Raw genomic sequence first — 13,439 nt, forward strand, 5'->3', positions numbered from 1 at the left:
GAAACTTTAATATTTTTTTTTTTTTTTTTTTTTTGAGCAATCACGATTGCTTATTGTTCTCATTCGACCGTCCTTGGCGTTGTGGTTCCTTTTTCAGCTTGGACCAGGGGCCTCTGCAGCACCACCGCCCACCGTCCTCTGCAGGCGGCGCGGCTGCTCCGGTCCTGAGCTATTCGCTTCTCCTGGTCGGAGGCGTCCATGTCCTACACACACGCACGTTCACTCACATAAACGCGCCTTTACACACATACACACACTTGTACGATCATACACATTGGTCTTCGCACACACACAAGCCTACACATGCACGCACTCGCGCCTACACATACACACACGCCTGCACACACACACACACACACTCACACGTAACCGCCCAGGAGGAGGCGTAGGCTTGGGGGGACCAGGAGCTGTTTCTAGAAACAATAGCCCCCAATGAGTAGGACCCTGTCGCAACTCGTGATTGCGAAAAACATAATTTGAATTCAAAATTTCAGAATTAATTTTTTTTTTTTTTTTGAAAAGGTGTGTACGCATTTTATACAAAGTAAAATGATTATTTCACATCAGAGGGGGAGAGGGCTTTTTTTTTATTCAGCGGACTTCCATTAAATTTTTAGCACGGACATCGCTGTGCGGGTTCTGCTAGTCGATTAAAATATTTGGATACCCTTAAGAAAAGGTCTGTTCTCATCTATATACATAAATGGCTACTGCTGTATGCATGTCCAGGGTAAACTTCAAAACTACTTTACCGATTTTAACCCTTTTTTCACCACAGATAGTTACAGTATCAGGGAGCACCATAGGCTATAATTTATTTCTAAAAAACTTAGTTTAAAAAAGTTATGATGGAAAACAGTAAGTTTCATGTAATTTCCCCATTAAAGGATTAAATATAAAACCCATTGTTACAAAAATTCGTTGCCTTACAACAGCAATATTAATAGGAATCATAAGGAAAATTTTGAATCAAGACTTCTCCTGAGTAAACATGAATTTAAAGTCATTTAAATACTTGGAAACTCTACTTTTTGCACACTTTGGAAAACATAGTAGAGAGCTCTTTTTTCTTTTCTTTTTTTTTTTTTTTTTTTTGTGTGTGTGTGTCTTTGTGTGTGCGTACTATTTAATTAAATAAATAAAGCTCACGGTTTTTTCAGTGATCTTTGTTATGTTGGTTCATATGTTGGAAATTCTTCAAATTTTTATATGCTTAAGCGTTGTTTTTTTTTCGTTTCTAACTGAATACTATTTTGTTCTTTATAGTAATTGCTATTTTACTTAGGGGGTAAGGAAGATGCTTGTTTTCTAATCACGTCAAAGCATTGTGTTTTGAGTTCTTTCAGTCAAAAGAGAAAACGAATAAAAGTAGCCATTTTTTTTTTCAAAATTATTACTGACCCAGGCAACGCCGGATATTTTTGGTAGTTGAACATAAATAGGGGATATAGGGCAATTTTTTTAGAAATGTAAGTCCTAAAAAAGCAGCTTAGGTTAACTTTGGTTCTGGATCCGCGCCTAGTACTGTACGCGCATATATCTGTGAATCATCCCTATCGACATCCTTACCAAACCCCACCGTCACTAAAGGTAGCTGAAAAATTGCAATTTTAAGACTTTAATTTCGAAAAATATATGGAGAAAAACCTCCGAACCTCATTATTCCACCTTAAGTCCTCCAGTCCGAAATAAAGTTTTTAAAGCTTCAACTTCGCAAAATTTACTTGAGAGAACTTCCGAACCATTCACCCTTCGTTTCCTAAAGATGGCTTTACTTAGGGTTTATGAGATACTAGTATCGTTTTTTTTTTTTTTTTTTTTTTTTTTGAGAAGAGTATCCCTCACCTTTACATCGTCAAAGACAACACAAACTTTTTTTAGACTTCAGCTTCGAAAAATTTCCGGGGGAGAGCCATCGAACCTTTTATCCCTGCCTTAAACATTGACCACACCATACTATAACTGTAGTTTTTAAATTACATGAGCCTCCAAAAACGTGAATCTACAAAGCCTCTCACCCTTAAGTCATCCAAAGACAGTTGAAAATAAAGTCTTCAGCTTCCATAACATTTTTGACCCGCACTTATAGGCTCCTTTTGGCAGACACTGCTTTCAGGTCCTTTATGTCTTTCATTCTTTCGAGATCATTTATATCTACATATCTAATTCATAGTTTTCTCTTCAGGTTCTATTCCATGGTTCTTGGTAACAGAACTCTTCGATCAAAGCGCACGCCCCATCGCGTCCAGTGTCGCTGTTGCAGCCAACTGGTTGGCAAATTTTGCTGTGGGAATTCTTTTTTTGCCAATACAAGTAAGAGACCTTTTATGGTTACTGCTGAGAAAACCGATGTAGTAACACATGTGTAAGTTGATCACTTGTGGCGCAGCACTTTGGTGGTCAACTTCACAGGTTTTACTGTATTTGATATAAAAAGGGGTAATGGGTCAAAACTTCGCGGCCGAAACTTCGCCGGATAATACTTCGTAGACAAAACTTCGCGTGGACAAAACTTCGCGCGGTCAAAACTTCGCGCGGTCAAAACTTCGCGTGGACAAAACTTCGCGTGGACAAAACTTCGCGTGGTCAAAACTTCGCGTGGGCAAAACTTCGCGCAGTCAAAATTTCGTGAGTACAAAACTTTGCACAAACAAAACTATGTACGTGCATTACTTTCCGCATCTAAATAAAACTTCTTAAAAATAAATTATTTTAGTTTTAATTGAAAAAGATCTTTAAATTACATATACAGTCGCCGCTCGTTATAACGATCACATATTTTAAAAATCATTCCATTATAATGACTAGTGGTAAAAGTCCCAACTTGATTCCTATATACTCTATGTTAATTTGCTTCCGGTATAACGACCGTACTGTATTGCTCAATCAAAAAAAAAAAAAAAAAAAAAAAACGAAATCAGCGGAAACTATTTCCGCAATTTTTTTTTGCAACCTAAATGACCTTGATGAAAGGAATTCCGACTCACCACAGCACGGAAAGAATAGAGGTTTTTCAGTTAGTTAGGTATAGAACATTAAATTGTTATTATAAAACCAATTCCTCGTTTTCGAAAAAGTTATAAATTAATCTTTATTTAAACTTCAAATCTGTATCAATTTATTACTTCATTAACTTGCTATACTTAAATTCATTTAGGATTTACTCAATTAACTTGCAATCAAGTAATTCATTATGAAAAAATAAGCTATTTATATAGAGTGTGTCTAATGGATTTCCTGGAAATCACTAAACGATAACACCCCCCCCCCCCCCCCCAAAAAAAAAAAAGATACATTTTTACTTTTTAGCTAAGTTTATATATGTTTATTGAAGTTCATTGTTGTGAATGCGCGAAGTTCTGGGTGGTCGAAATCACGAAGTTATGAATCAGCAAAGTTGACTACGGGAAGTTTTGTCCTCGCGAAGTTTTGACCACGCGAAGTTTTGACCACGGGAAATTTTGTCCACGCGAGGTTTTGACCACGTGAAGTTTTGTCCACGCAAAGTTTTGTCCACGCTAAGTTTTGGCCGCGAAGTTTTGTCTGCGAAGTTTTGACCCTAAACCATAAAAAGGATTTCGTACGTATAATATAAGAACATTTTCAGCACTTGCCAACCGTCGGCGGCTCGATGCCGCCACGGCGGGTGACTATTGATGATTTTAATTAATTTCCCCGCTGAATATATCTTGCTGACATCCTGGACTTATTATAGGATTTTTATTAATTCATATCTCAATAACCTTAAGTTTTAGAAGAGTGAAACAGGGCGGGATGATTTCTCTCGAAGTCCTGTATCCAACAGTACTAGTATTCACCTGATAGATGACGTAACCCCGGAGAAAATAGGGTTACAGACACACCGACAAACGCTACTAGTATAGACTAGCTGCGTCGCCCGGCTTTGCACGGTCCACCTTGAAAATAAAAGTTACGTCAAGTGACGCGTGTTCAACACTGAGGCTTGAACCAAAAAAAAAAAAATAATAATAATAATAATAATCAAAATTTTGCGGCAGATTGCGGAAAAATAACCTAAAAGTAAACATTTTAAGGGATTACAGTACCTCAAAAATGATCAAGCAATCAAAAAGATTTTTATTGCTTATTTCAAAACTACAAATTATTCCGGAAAACAGGGAAAAAGTTTCATTGCATTAGTTCAAATATTTAAAAAGTTATGAGTGATTTTAGGTCATGCTCGCTATGTGCACTTATGCAAAAGAAAAACTTTAAATTGCCATTTCTCGGTAATCATTTTTTTTTTCTTTTTTTTTTTTTTGTGTGTGTGTGTGTTTTCATTCCAATGGAATCCCTAAGGATTTTTTTTCTATTTGATACAGCTTTAAAGTAATACTTTTTGCAGTCAGGATAACATATTTAACAAAACTGTGCATTGAATAAGCATTTTATAAATTACTCAAATATTTAGAGCATGTTATACCTTTAAAAACATAATTTAAAAAAAAAAAATTCAGATGTTTTACGTAATTAATCACAGAAAATGTTCTAATGCATGCATAAGCAAATAAATGCACAGATTTTTAGAGATGATTATTGTGATTGCTTACCAAAAACCTTTTTTTAAATAAATGCAAAAACAAAAAAGTCTTAGGGATTTTCAAAAAATGAAATTTTCCTAAATTTTTTGAATTTTTAAAATATGTGGGCATTATTTTAAGATTTTGAAAATAAATTATTGATTGCAAAATAAGTCTGCCCCCCTTAAATCCCCCGATTACAGAAAAAGCCTTTAAATCAAAAACAAGAATTTTACTTGTTCATATTCGAGAAAAAAAAGTGGCAACAGATCTTTTGTCTCAATGATTTTCTTCACGCATGGCCCCATTCAATAGCTGTGCTTACGTATTGAGTACGTAACTGTGCTTAAGTATTGAGTGCTTACGTATTGTGCTTAAGTATTGAGTGAGGCCATACTTCACGCTATAAATTTTAGTAAAAGCATTGTTGCGGAAAATGAAGATGAAGCACTGAATCACAATTTGAATGGGGGAAAGCCTTCGAGAAATGGGGATTTTATGTCGAAATCTAAGTGTCATAATTAATATATTTTTTAATTGATATCTCTGCTAATTATTATCGGAGGATTATGTTAAATAGCCAAACATGAAGATGGGAAGATTACGAATCCATCGATACCTGGTTCGATGGTCAGTTCACTGTCGTTCGGGAGAAGTAACTAGGACATACTAAGGCTTCTATATATACGAGCCGACACATCAGCTTAAGTTTAGCCATTTTGGATCGGAGCGCGTGTTTGAGTGGTTGTCTTTTCTGGCAATTTATCGCTTTTGTTGAGTTTTGACTGGGAACAATTATTAGCGGCACGTGATTTATTTATTAAATAAAATATTGTTTTTGGCTAATTTGGCAAAACCTGAAACTTTTCTCTGGTAACCCTAGCTCCACAACAACGAAAAATCCGATCCAAAATGGCTAAACTTAAGCTGATGCGCGGGCCTATCTATATAGCGGCTATCGACGCATCAGCTTAAGTTTAGCCATTTTGGATCGGAATTTTTATTGTTACACTGCTAGGGTTACCACAATAAAGTTTCGGATTTCGCCAAATTTGTCGAAAATAATATTTTATTTAGTAAACAATTCACGTGCCACTAATAATTGCTCACAGTAAACAATCACCAAATGCGATAACTCGCCAGAAAAGACAACCAATCAAACACGCGCTTCGATCCTAAATGGCTAATCTTAAGCTGATGCGCCGGTTCGTATATATAGGGGCATACATATGCGGTGTACGGATCACCATGACGTGGATGATGATTGTCCAGGTCGGGATTTGAACCACGGACCTTTGCGACGCTAACTCAGTGCTTTAACCACTAAACCAAAAGGACCTCAAGGCTCGGGGCAAAGTTAGGTTATGTGCTCTCTGACGAACGCTGCACATAGATACATACGCTCAGTTTTCAATTATATAAGATGTATTGAACCAGTTAGCCTCTCTGATTTTATTTAACAGAGGAAAAACTTTGAGCAAACGTAAAAGCTTCTGGAGTTTATATTAGCTACTTAAAGAGCAACTTCGATATTTCATAATGGGATCGTTTCCAAAATTTTAAAAGTATTTTTTTCTGAAAGAGCATGCTCAAAAACATAGGATCTGATCCTTTTTTAAATAATTTGACTAAGTTTAATATTTTTAAAAAATTTCTTTAATCGGTGCGCTTGATGACATCACAAATGATGAAATGCCATTCACTGCTGCCATTCGCAGAACGTAATATTCAATTCGCATCTTTACTCACGTGTACTGGCAACGCTACGGTTGATAGCAAGCGTAGAGCGAAATATTTAATTCGCTTCTTGATTATCATAGCGTGGAATAGCGGCAGACAAATGCGGCAAAGTACATCATTTGGGACGTCATAAAGACCACGCCTTGTTTGAAAAATCGGAAAATAAATTTAAAAATAGCTGTTGGGAAAATGAAAGTATTTTCTGGGTCCATGTTATTTTTTGAGCAATCACGATTGCTTATTGTTCTCATTTGACTGTTTTGAATTCCTATCATTTTATTTTCCCACCAGCACCCTCTGCCAGCACCATCGTCGCGTCGGCCGGCCTCACGATGCTGCTCCTCTTGCGAAAACCGTCCCCAGGTTGCGTCCATATCCTACACGCATACATACACACACACGCCTACACACACATACACACACTCATGCCTGCGCGCAGACACAAACTCACATTCATACACACACATACACACACTCATGTCCCCACACAGACACAAACACATATGCCTACATACACACACACGCACCCACACACATGCACCTACACAAACGCACACATATGCGCCTACACAAACACACACGCGCATTCATACACACACACGCTCATGATTGCGAAAAACATAATTTGAATTCAAGATGCCAAAAATTCAATTTAATTTTTTTTTTTTTTTTTGCTTATTCTATCGATTTCAGTGACAAAAAGTAGCACTTTTGACTGAAGGAAACTACCCCATTGTAATGCTTTTGTTATGTTCTGTCTTGGGCGAGTAAGCAGTTGGCTGGTTGGAGAGACGGCAAACTTTTCTATCGATGCCATCAAAAGCAGAGATGTAGGTTGCGTGCTCAGTGCTGGTTTTGTCTAAAGAGTATTCTGTAAAGTCGAGAGGATCGGGTATAAATGAAGTCGATTCCGGGGGACAGTAGCCGTTTTCAGAAACAAGAAACCCAACGAGTAGGGTCCTATTGCAGTTTGTAATTGCGGAAAACATGATTTGAATTAAGAATGTCAAAATTCTCTCCTTTATTTATTTATTTTTATTTATTTATTTTTATTTATTTTTTATTATTATTTTTTTTATTATTATTTTTATTATTATTTTTTTTTATTATTATTTTTTATTATTATTTTTTTTTTAATTTATTTATTTATTTATTTATTCTTTGAAAAATTTTAAATTTTAGTTTTGCAAAAAACCCTGACATGATCGAAAACAAAATAATTTCTAGTTTCGTATTAAAAAATACAAAAATTAACAATCAAAACTTACAAAACATTTCCATCACAAGCTAGTGATATAGTTGTGTGACATCGACAAGCCAAATATTCTGCAAAAGTACCATAAATACCAAGAAATATTCTTTAAGTATAATATTGAAATTCTGAAAATGCTTGATAACTATAGAAAATCGCCTGTCATGGTATGACGGGAGAAAATTATTTCTACGTTTGAACGAAGCAATTGCCTCTGTTTGGTGGTATTTTGATAGTTAAAATTTTAACCCTAACACCAGTGGATTAACCCTGAACTCCATTAAATAGCGTCAATTGTTTTGGTTTCTTCATTCCCCTAAAATGACACAGTCTTACCAGTATAACTGTTAAGTTACCGGATCGAGTTTAGCCTTGTCACAATAAAGCCTTTCCCTTCAGGTTAAACATAATCAAAACATATTATCAATTATCATGCCGTGGCGCGAGTTTCATTGTTGAAACATGCGGGTTACTCGATCATCGGCTATTATTTATAAGAGGATTAGCATTCCCGTACTCGATATTGCTCGGGTAATGGAATTAGCAGGGATTAACAGTGCTTGGTGCACCTAGTTTTGAAAATCCCCTGTAATAATTACTTATTACCTATAATTTTTTCTAATTTTGGGAGGATCCCGGGGCCCCTGGACTCCATATATATATGCCCTTGTCCTTAACCGATCTTCAACTGTTATTAACGATTTTTTTAAAGTATTGATTATCTTTGCAAACACAGGCCATCCACATTTTATTGTTATAGCTATGTTTAAGCAAGAACTTCTTTGTATACAACATTTTTAGTTTTTTTTTTTTTTTTTTTTTTTTTTTTTTTTTTTTTTCTGGTGCTAAAATTATTAAGCTGCTTGATGAATAATTGACTTTGGAGCAAGTTACTTAAAATTGGTCGTGTGAAAAAAAGTCCTCTCTTAGATCGATCCCTGCTACTTTTAATGTCTTGTCCTTGTGACTTATTAACGGTTATTGCAAAGCAAAATTTTACAGGAAACTGCACTCTTATAAATTCAAAAGGATAGTCCACCTGTGATGATATTCGTAAAAACTTCGTTTCTAGTTTTGAAAAAATGAAAGCAAAAGACAGAAACATTATTATTTGACTTGAGAAAAGCCTCGAGAATCACGTGAGAAACGAAAACAATATCAAATTTAAAATTCGCTATCGAGCAAAAGTTGAGAAGTACTGAATAATGATTTGAATGGAGGAAAGCCTCCAAAAATAAGGGATTTAAATTTCAATGACAGGATTCAATTTCACAGAAATTAAGGGGTTTTAATTAATTTCTCCTGAACTAATTGCTATTTCGAAAAATCCCTTCTTAGTGGATACTTTCGTAATCATGTGGACATGCCTGCCAGATTTCAAGTCTGAGGCTTCAGCGGTTTTGGCTGTGCGTTGATATATATATGTTATCTCAGGACATTGATTTTTATATATTACTAGTGATACCCGCACGGCTTTGCCCGTAGTAGAGAAATCAAAAGGTCTTTTGGTTCGCCTGTATATTTATAAATAATGTATGGTGAATTTTCTCGCCAGTTGGCTTGTACCCATTTTACGGTTCCACGTTATGATAATTTCGTATCTCGCCAATTAGCTTGTGCCTATGTTACAATTCCACGTTATGATAATTTCGTAATTTACTCGTCCATCTTATGATATTTTTTTCTTAAAATTGGAACAGAAAAAGAACCACATCGAATTTCGAAAAATCGCTTCGAGGTGCACACCCCCATGCTACATACTAACTTTGTGCCAAATTTCATGAAAATCGGCCGAACAGTCTAGGCGCTATGCGCGTCACAGACATCCTACAGACATCCAGACATCCTCCGGACAGAGACTTTCAGCTTTATTATTAGTAAAGATAAAGAAGATTACATAAATTTTGACTAAAATAATGAAAATGTTGTCTTTTCTTCTTTTTCAGGAAGGGCTTCACGAATACACCTTTTTAATTTTCACGGTACTTTTATTCCTTTTCTGTCTGTTCATATTTTTGGAAGTACCAGAAACGCAAGGAAAGACGATACCCGAAATTAAAGAATTTTTCGCCCATTTGGATAATTCTAATCAGAGTCCTCCACCAGAGACAGAAAGAGAGAAGTGATAGTTTTCACTCGCAAAGACTGCTTAGTTCTTCCATACCAATTTTATTTGTTTCTTAGTTGGTACTAAGAGAATATTTTTTGTACTAAAATCACGAATGTTATTGATGCATTTTATGCTTGACGCACTAAGTTTGAATAAAAATTTCTGCCTGACGCAAATTTATTTCTTTTCAAATGAATTCGCAACTCCAATAAACTATAGGGGGCGCTGCAGCCACTGTCTAATAGCGGATGAAAAAGGTCAAACCAACAGATGCCGTAACTTATAACTTGCTTTGACGCTTAGTGAATGACAATAATTTTTCATCGTATTTATAGGAAGCTTTCTTTTCTATTCTTCTGAAATTACATTCCATCACAAACTGTCTGAACCTGTAATTTACCTCAAAGAAAACACGTGGAATGGAATGTTTTACCTTTTCTTTAGTATTGTTAATCACCGCAAGGTAGCGTATTCGAGCTCTGGAGTTGCGAATAACTTGAATCCTGGATGTCTGGAAATGAAAACAACTAGTATTTTGTGGTTATCACGAAACTTTCTTCTATATCTTTCTTATAATTCTGATCCCTCCCTATTCTTAACAAGGAAGCAATATTCCCAAAAAACAAAATTACACATGTCAAAACTTGACGACCATCCCAATTCCTGATTTATCTTCTAAGCAAAGAATGAAAATTGAAAATTATTTTAAAAGAATTGCTTAAAATAATTACAAATATTTATTTGTTAACAAACACAAGATGGCAACAGTTAAAAATTTTAAATCATTGAGATAATATTTCCGGTCATTTCCATGCAATTAAAATCACGAGATAAATGCAGACGACAGTCTACTGTCTGACCACGGATTGTACGGAAAGACAAACATCCATTTTACAGCCGGAAATGTACGAATCTATTATTTTTTTACCGATCTCAGCTTTTGCAGAAGCAGAATCTCATTCAAATGAGCGGAATAAGAGCATCAAATTTTTACTTTTCCCCCTTATTCACATAGATTCGTCTTATCTGGACATTTGAAAATTCCATGCAATCCGTGGTTGGACAGTATTACGATTTATCTTTCTTATTGTTGCAATTACAAAGCTATTTTTATTCACACAAATAAAAAAAAGTCAGCCCCCAAAAAGCGATTGGTGCCAAAATTGAACCAACGCCTGTTTACATATGGTTTCATATTTATTCCAAATTTCATCCAGAACGTAGCATTACTTCTTGAGATATGGCACTCACAATGGGAAAAAAAGAACTTTCGATTGCGCCACCCCCCTTTTTAGCTGTTGACGCCAAAATAGAATCATTTCTTATACCCTCTAAGGACTACTTGTCGATAAATTTTTGTTTGATTCTGTTCATTATTTCTTGAGATACAGCAGTCACAATTGACGAAAAAAACGTTCTATAGCTCAACCCCCGTTTGAGCTATTGACACCAAAATTGAATCAGGATCTGTACCTGTCAGGGGCAACATATGGACCAAATTATGTTTGATTCCGTCAGTTACTTCCTGGGGAAGCAGTCACACAAAACTCAAAAAACGTCCCATTGCTCCACCCCCCTTGAAGGAATTCACGCCAAAAACCAATGGGCACACGTTCACATAGGGGCATACGTGTACCAAATTTCGTTCGATATCATGCGGTTGTTTTTGCTGTAGAACGGCTGGTCACACACATACGTGATACACACACACACACAGACAGACATTTTCCAAAAATGATCGAAATGAACTCGGCGCACCTCAAAACGTTAGAATCCTTCGAAATTCGAAAATTTGCACGAATCCAATACTTTCTTCTATACATTAGATATAGAAGAAATCAAAAAGCGTCACATAATTGCATGGATCACAAATTACAGCACTTAATGCTGTTAGCATACCACAAAGCTAGTACACAGCTAGAGTATGTGCTTCATTGCGAAGAAGGCAGAAACTGATTGTCAACATGAGAAAGTAGTGGTAAAAAGAAAAAGAAAAAAATAATCAAGATTGGGGTTGTTTCCTTCAGTCAAAAGTGCTACTTTTAGTCACTGAAATTGATAGAAAAAGCAAAAATAATAACATGGAGCGGGAAAAAACTTCCATTTCCCCAACGCTTAATTTTTAATTAATTTTTTAAAATGTGTCCGATTTTGAAAATAAGGCGTGGTCTTTATGACGTCACAAATGATGTACTTTGCCGCATTGGTCAATCACATTTCCACGTTATGATAATCAAGAAGCGAATTTAATATTGTGCTCTACATTTGCTATCAACCAATTGATGCCAGTACTCGTGAGTAAAGATACGAATTAAATATACCACTCTGTGAAAAAAAATGGCAATAGTGAATGGCATTTCATATTTGTGATGTCATCAGCAGAAGCGTAAACAATAAAAGCGGACCGATTAAAATAATTTTTTAAAAAAGATTAAACTTAGTCAAACTATTTTAAAAAATGGTCAAATCCTATGTTTTTAAGCATATTCTTTCAGAAAAAAAATGCTTTCAAAATTTTGGAAACGACCCCATTGTGTATCGTAAAGACATACAATAGAAGTGAAACTTTTTTTTTTCTTTCCATTCTAAACTGTCACTTCAACCCGCACGTTTTATCTCACGCCATGCTCTTGTTTCTTTCTCGCCTGACTTCTGCATATTCACAACAAAATTGTACATTTTAGTGAAGAAAAAATATTACAAACAACGAGAAAATTAAACAGTACTTGAACTCCGCATTCTAACTGTTGCCAAAAACAATGAAAAATTAACTTTGTTAATATAAGTTAACAAACTAATTTCAAGACTGAACTTAAGCAATGTGAACTAACTGATGACTTAACTTAAATCAAAGAAATCTTCAAAAACCTGGATTAGTTGAAAATGTTAAAATGCTCCGAATCCACTAATATTTGCTAGCCTTGAAATTAATTTGTTAAATTTATTAGTAGAACAAACTTTATGCTATTATTTTTCATTATTTTTGACAACAATTAAAAAACAACTACGTCACTTCCGTCACACAGAAAGGCTACGGAACAGAATTTCAAAACCGTCGCATAAAAAATTTCACTTCAAAAGTACAACATTATTTACAGACAGCCTCTCAGCAAACAGACAAAATGGGAGAATGTTCTGGGGAAGGCCTTGATCCAACAGTCGGTTAAATGCGACTCATATGTGTGTCTCAGGGGTGCCCTCCCCCTTAAAGGGCAAGGGGCGCACCCCCTAAGTATCGCAAATACCCCCCTAAAATTTAAATGGCGCAGTCTGCGCCATGCCCTTCCCCCACTAGTTGAGCACCCCTGTGTGTCCTTTGTTCTGTTCATTTGCAATTTTTTTTTTTTTTTTTTTGAGCAATCACGATTGCTTATTGCTTTCACTTGACTGTTTTGATGTGCTATCATTTTATTTTCCCGACAGCACCCTCTGCAGCATCACCATCGACCGGCTCCTCACGATGCTGCTCTATAGCGAAAACCGTCTCCAGGTTGCGTTCATATCCTACACACACGCGCATACATACACACACAAACACATACACACACATACATTTACACAAACACTAACATACACACAAACACATACAGACACATACACACGCACACACACACATACACACAACTACCCACACACTCATGCCTGCACACACACACACAAACACACATGCCTACACACACATACACATACCCCTACAGACAAACACACATGCCCCCACACACAAGCACACACGCCTACATACACACACACACACACTCGTGATTGCGAAAAACATAATTTGAATTCAAGATGTCAA

At 35.9% G+C, this 13,439-nt stretch overlaps 1 protein-coding gene across 1 annotated transcript in view; it reads left to right on the forward strand.

The window, feature by feature from the left end:
* Positions 1–9,659, forward strand: part of LOC129219793 (solute carrier family 2, facilitated glucose transporter member 1-like) — a 57,488-nt gene extending 47,829 nt beyond the window's left edge. The window contains exons 9-10 of the mRNA XM_054854095.1: positions 2,186–2,313; positions 9,480–9,659. Coding sequence (XP_054710070.1) covers positions 2,186–2,313; positions 9,480–9,659 — 308 coding nt within the window. The remainder of the gene's footprint in view (positions 1–2,185; positions 2,314–9,479) is intronic.
* Positions 9,660–13,439: the final 3,780 nt, after the last annotated feature.

This window comes from Uloborus diversus, chromosome 4 (genome assembly GCF_026930045.1).
Source record: "Uloborus diversus isolate 005 chromosome 4, Udiv.v.3.1, whole genome shotgun sequence".
Taxonomy (NCBI): Eukaryota; Metazoa; Arthropoda; class Arachnida; order Araneae; family Uloboridae; genus Uloborus; species Uloborus diversus.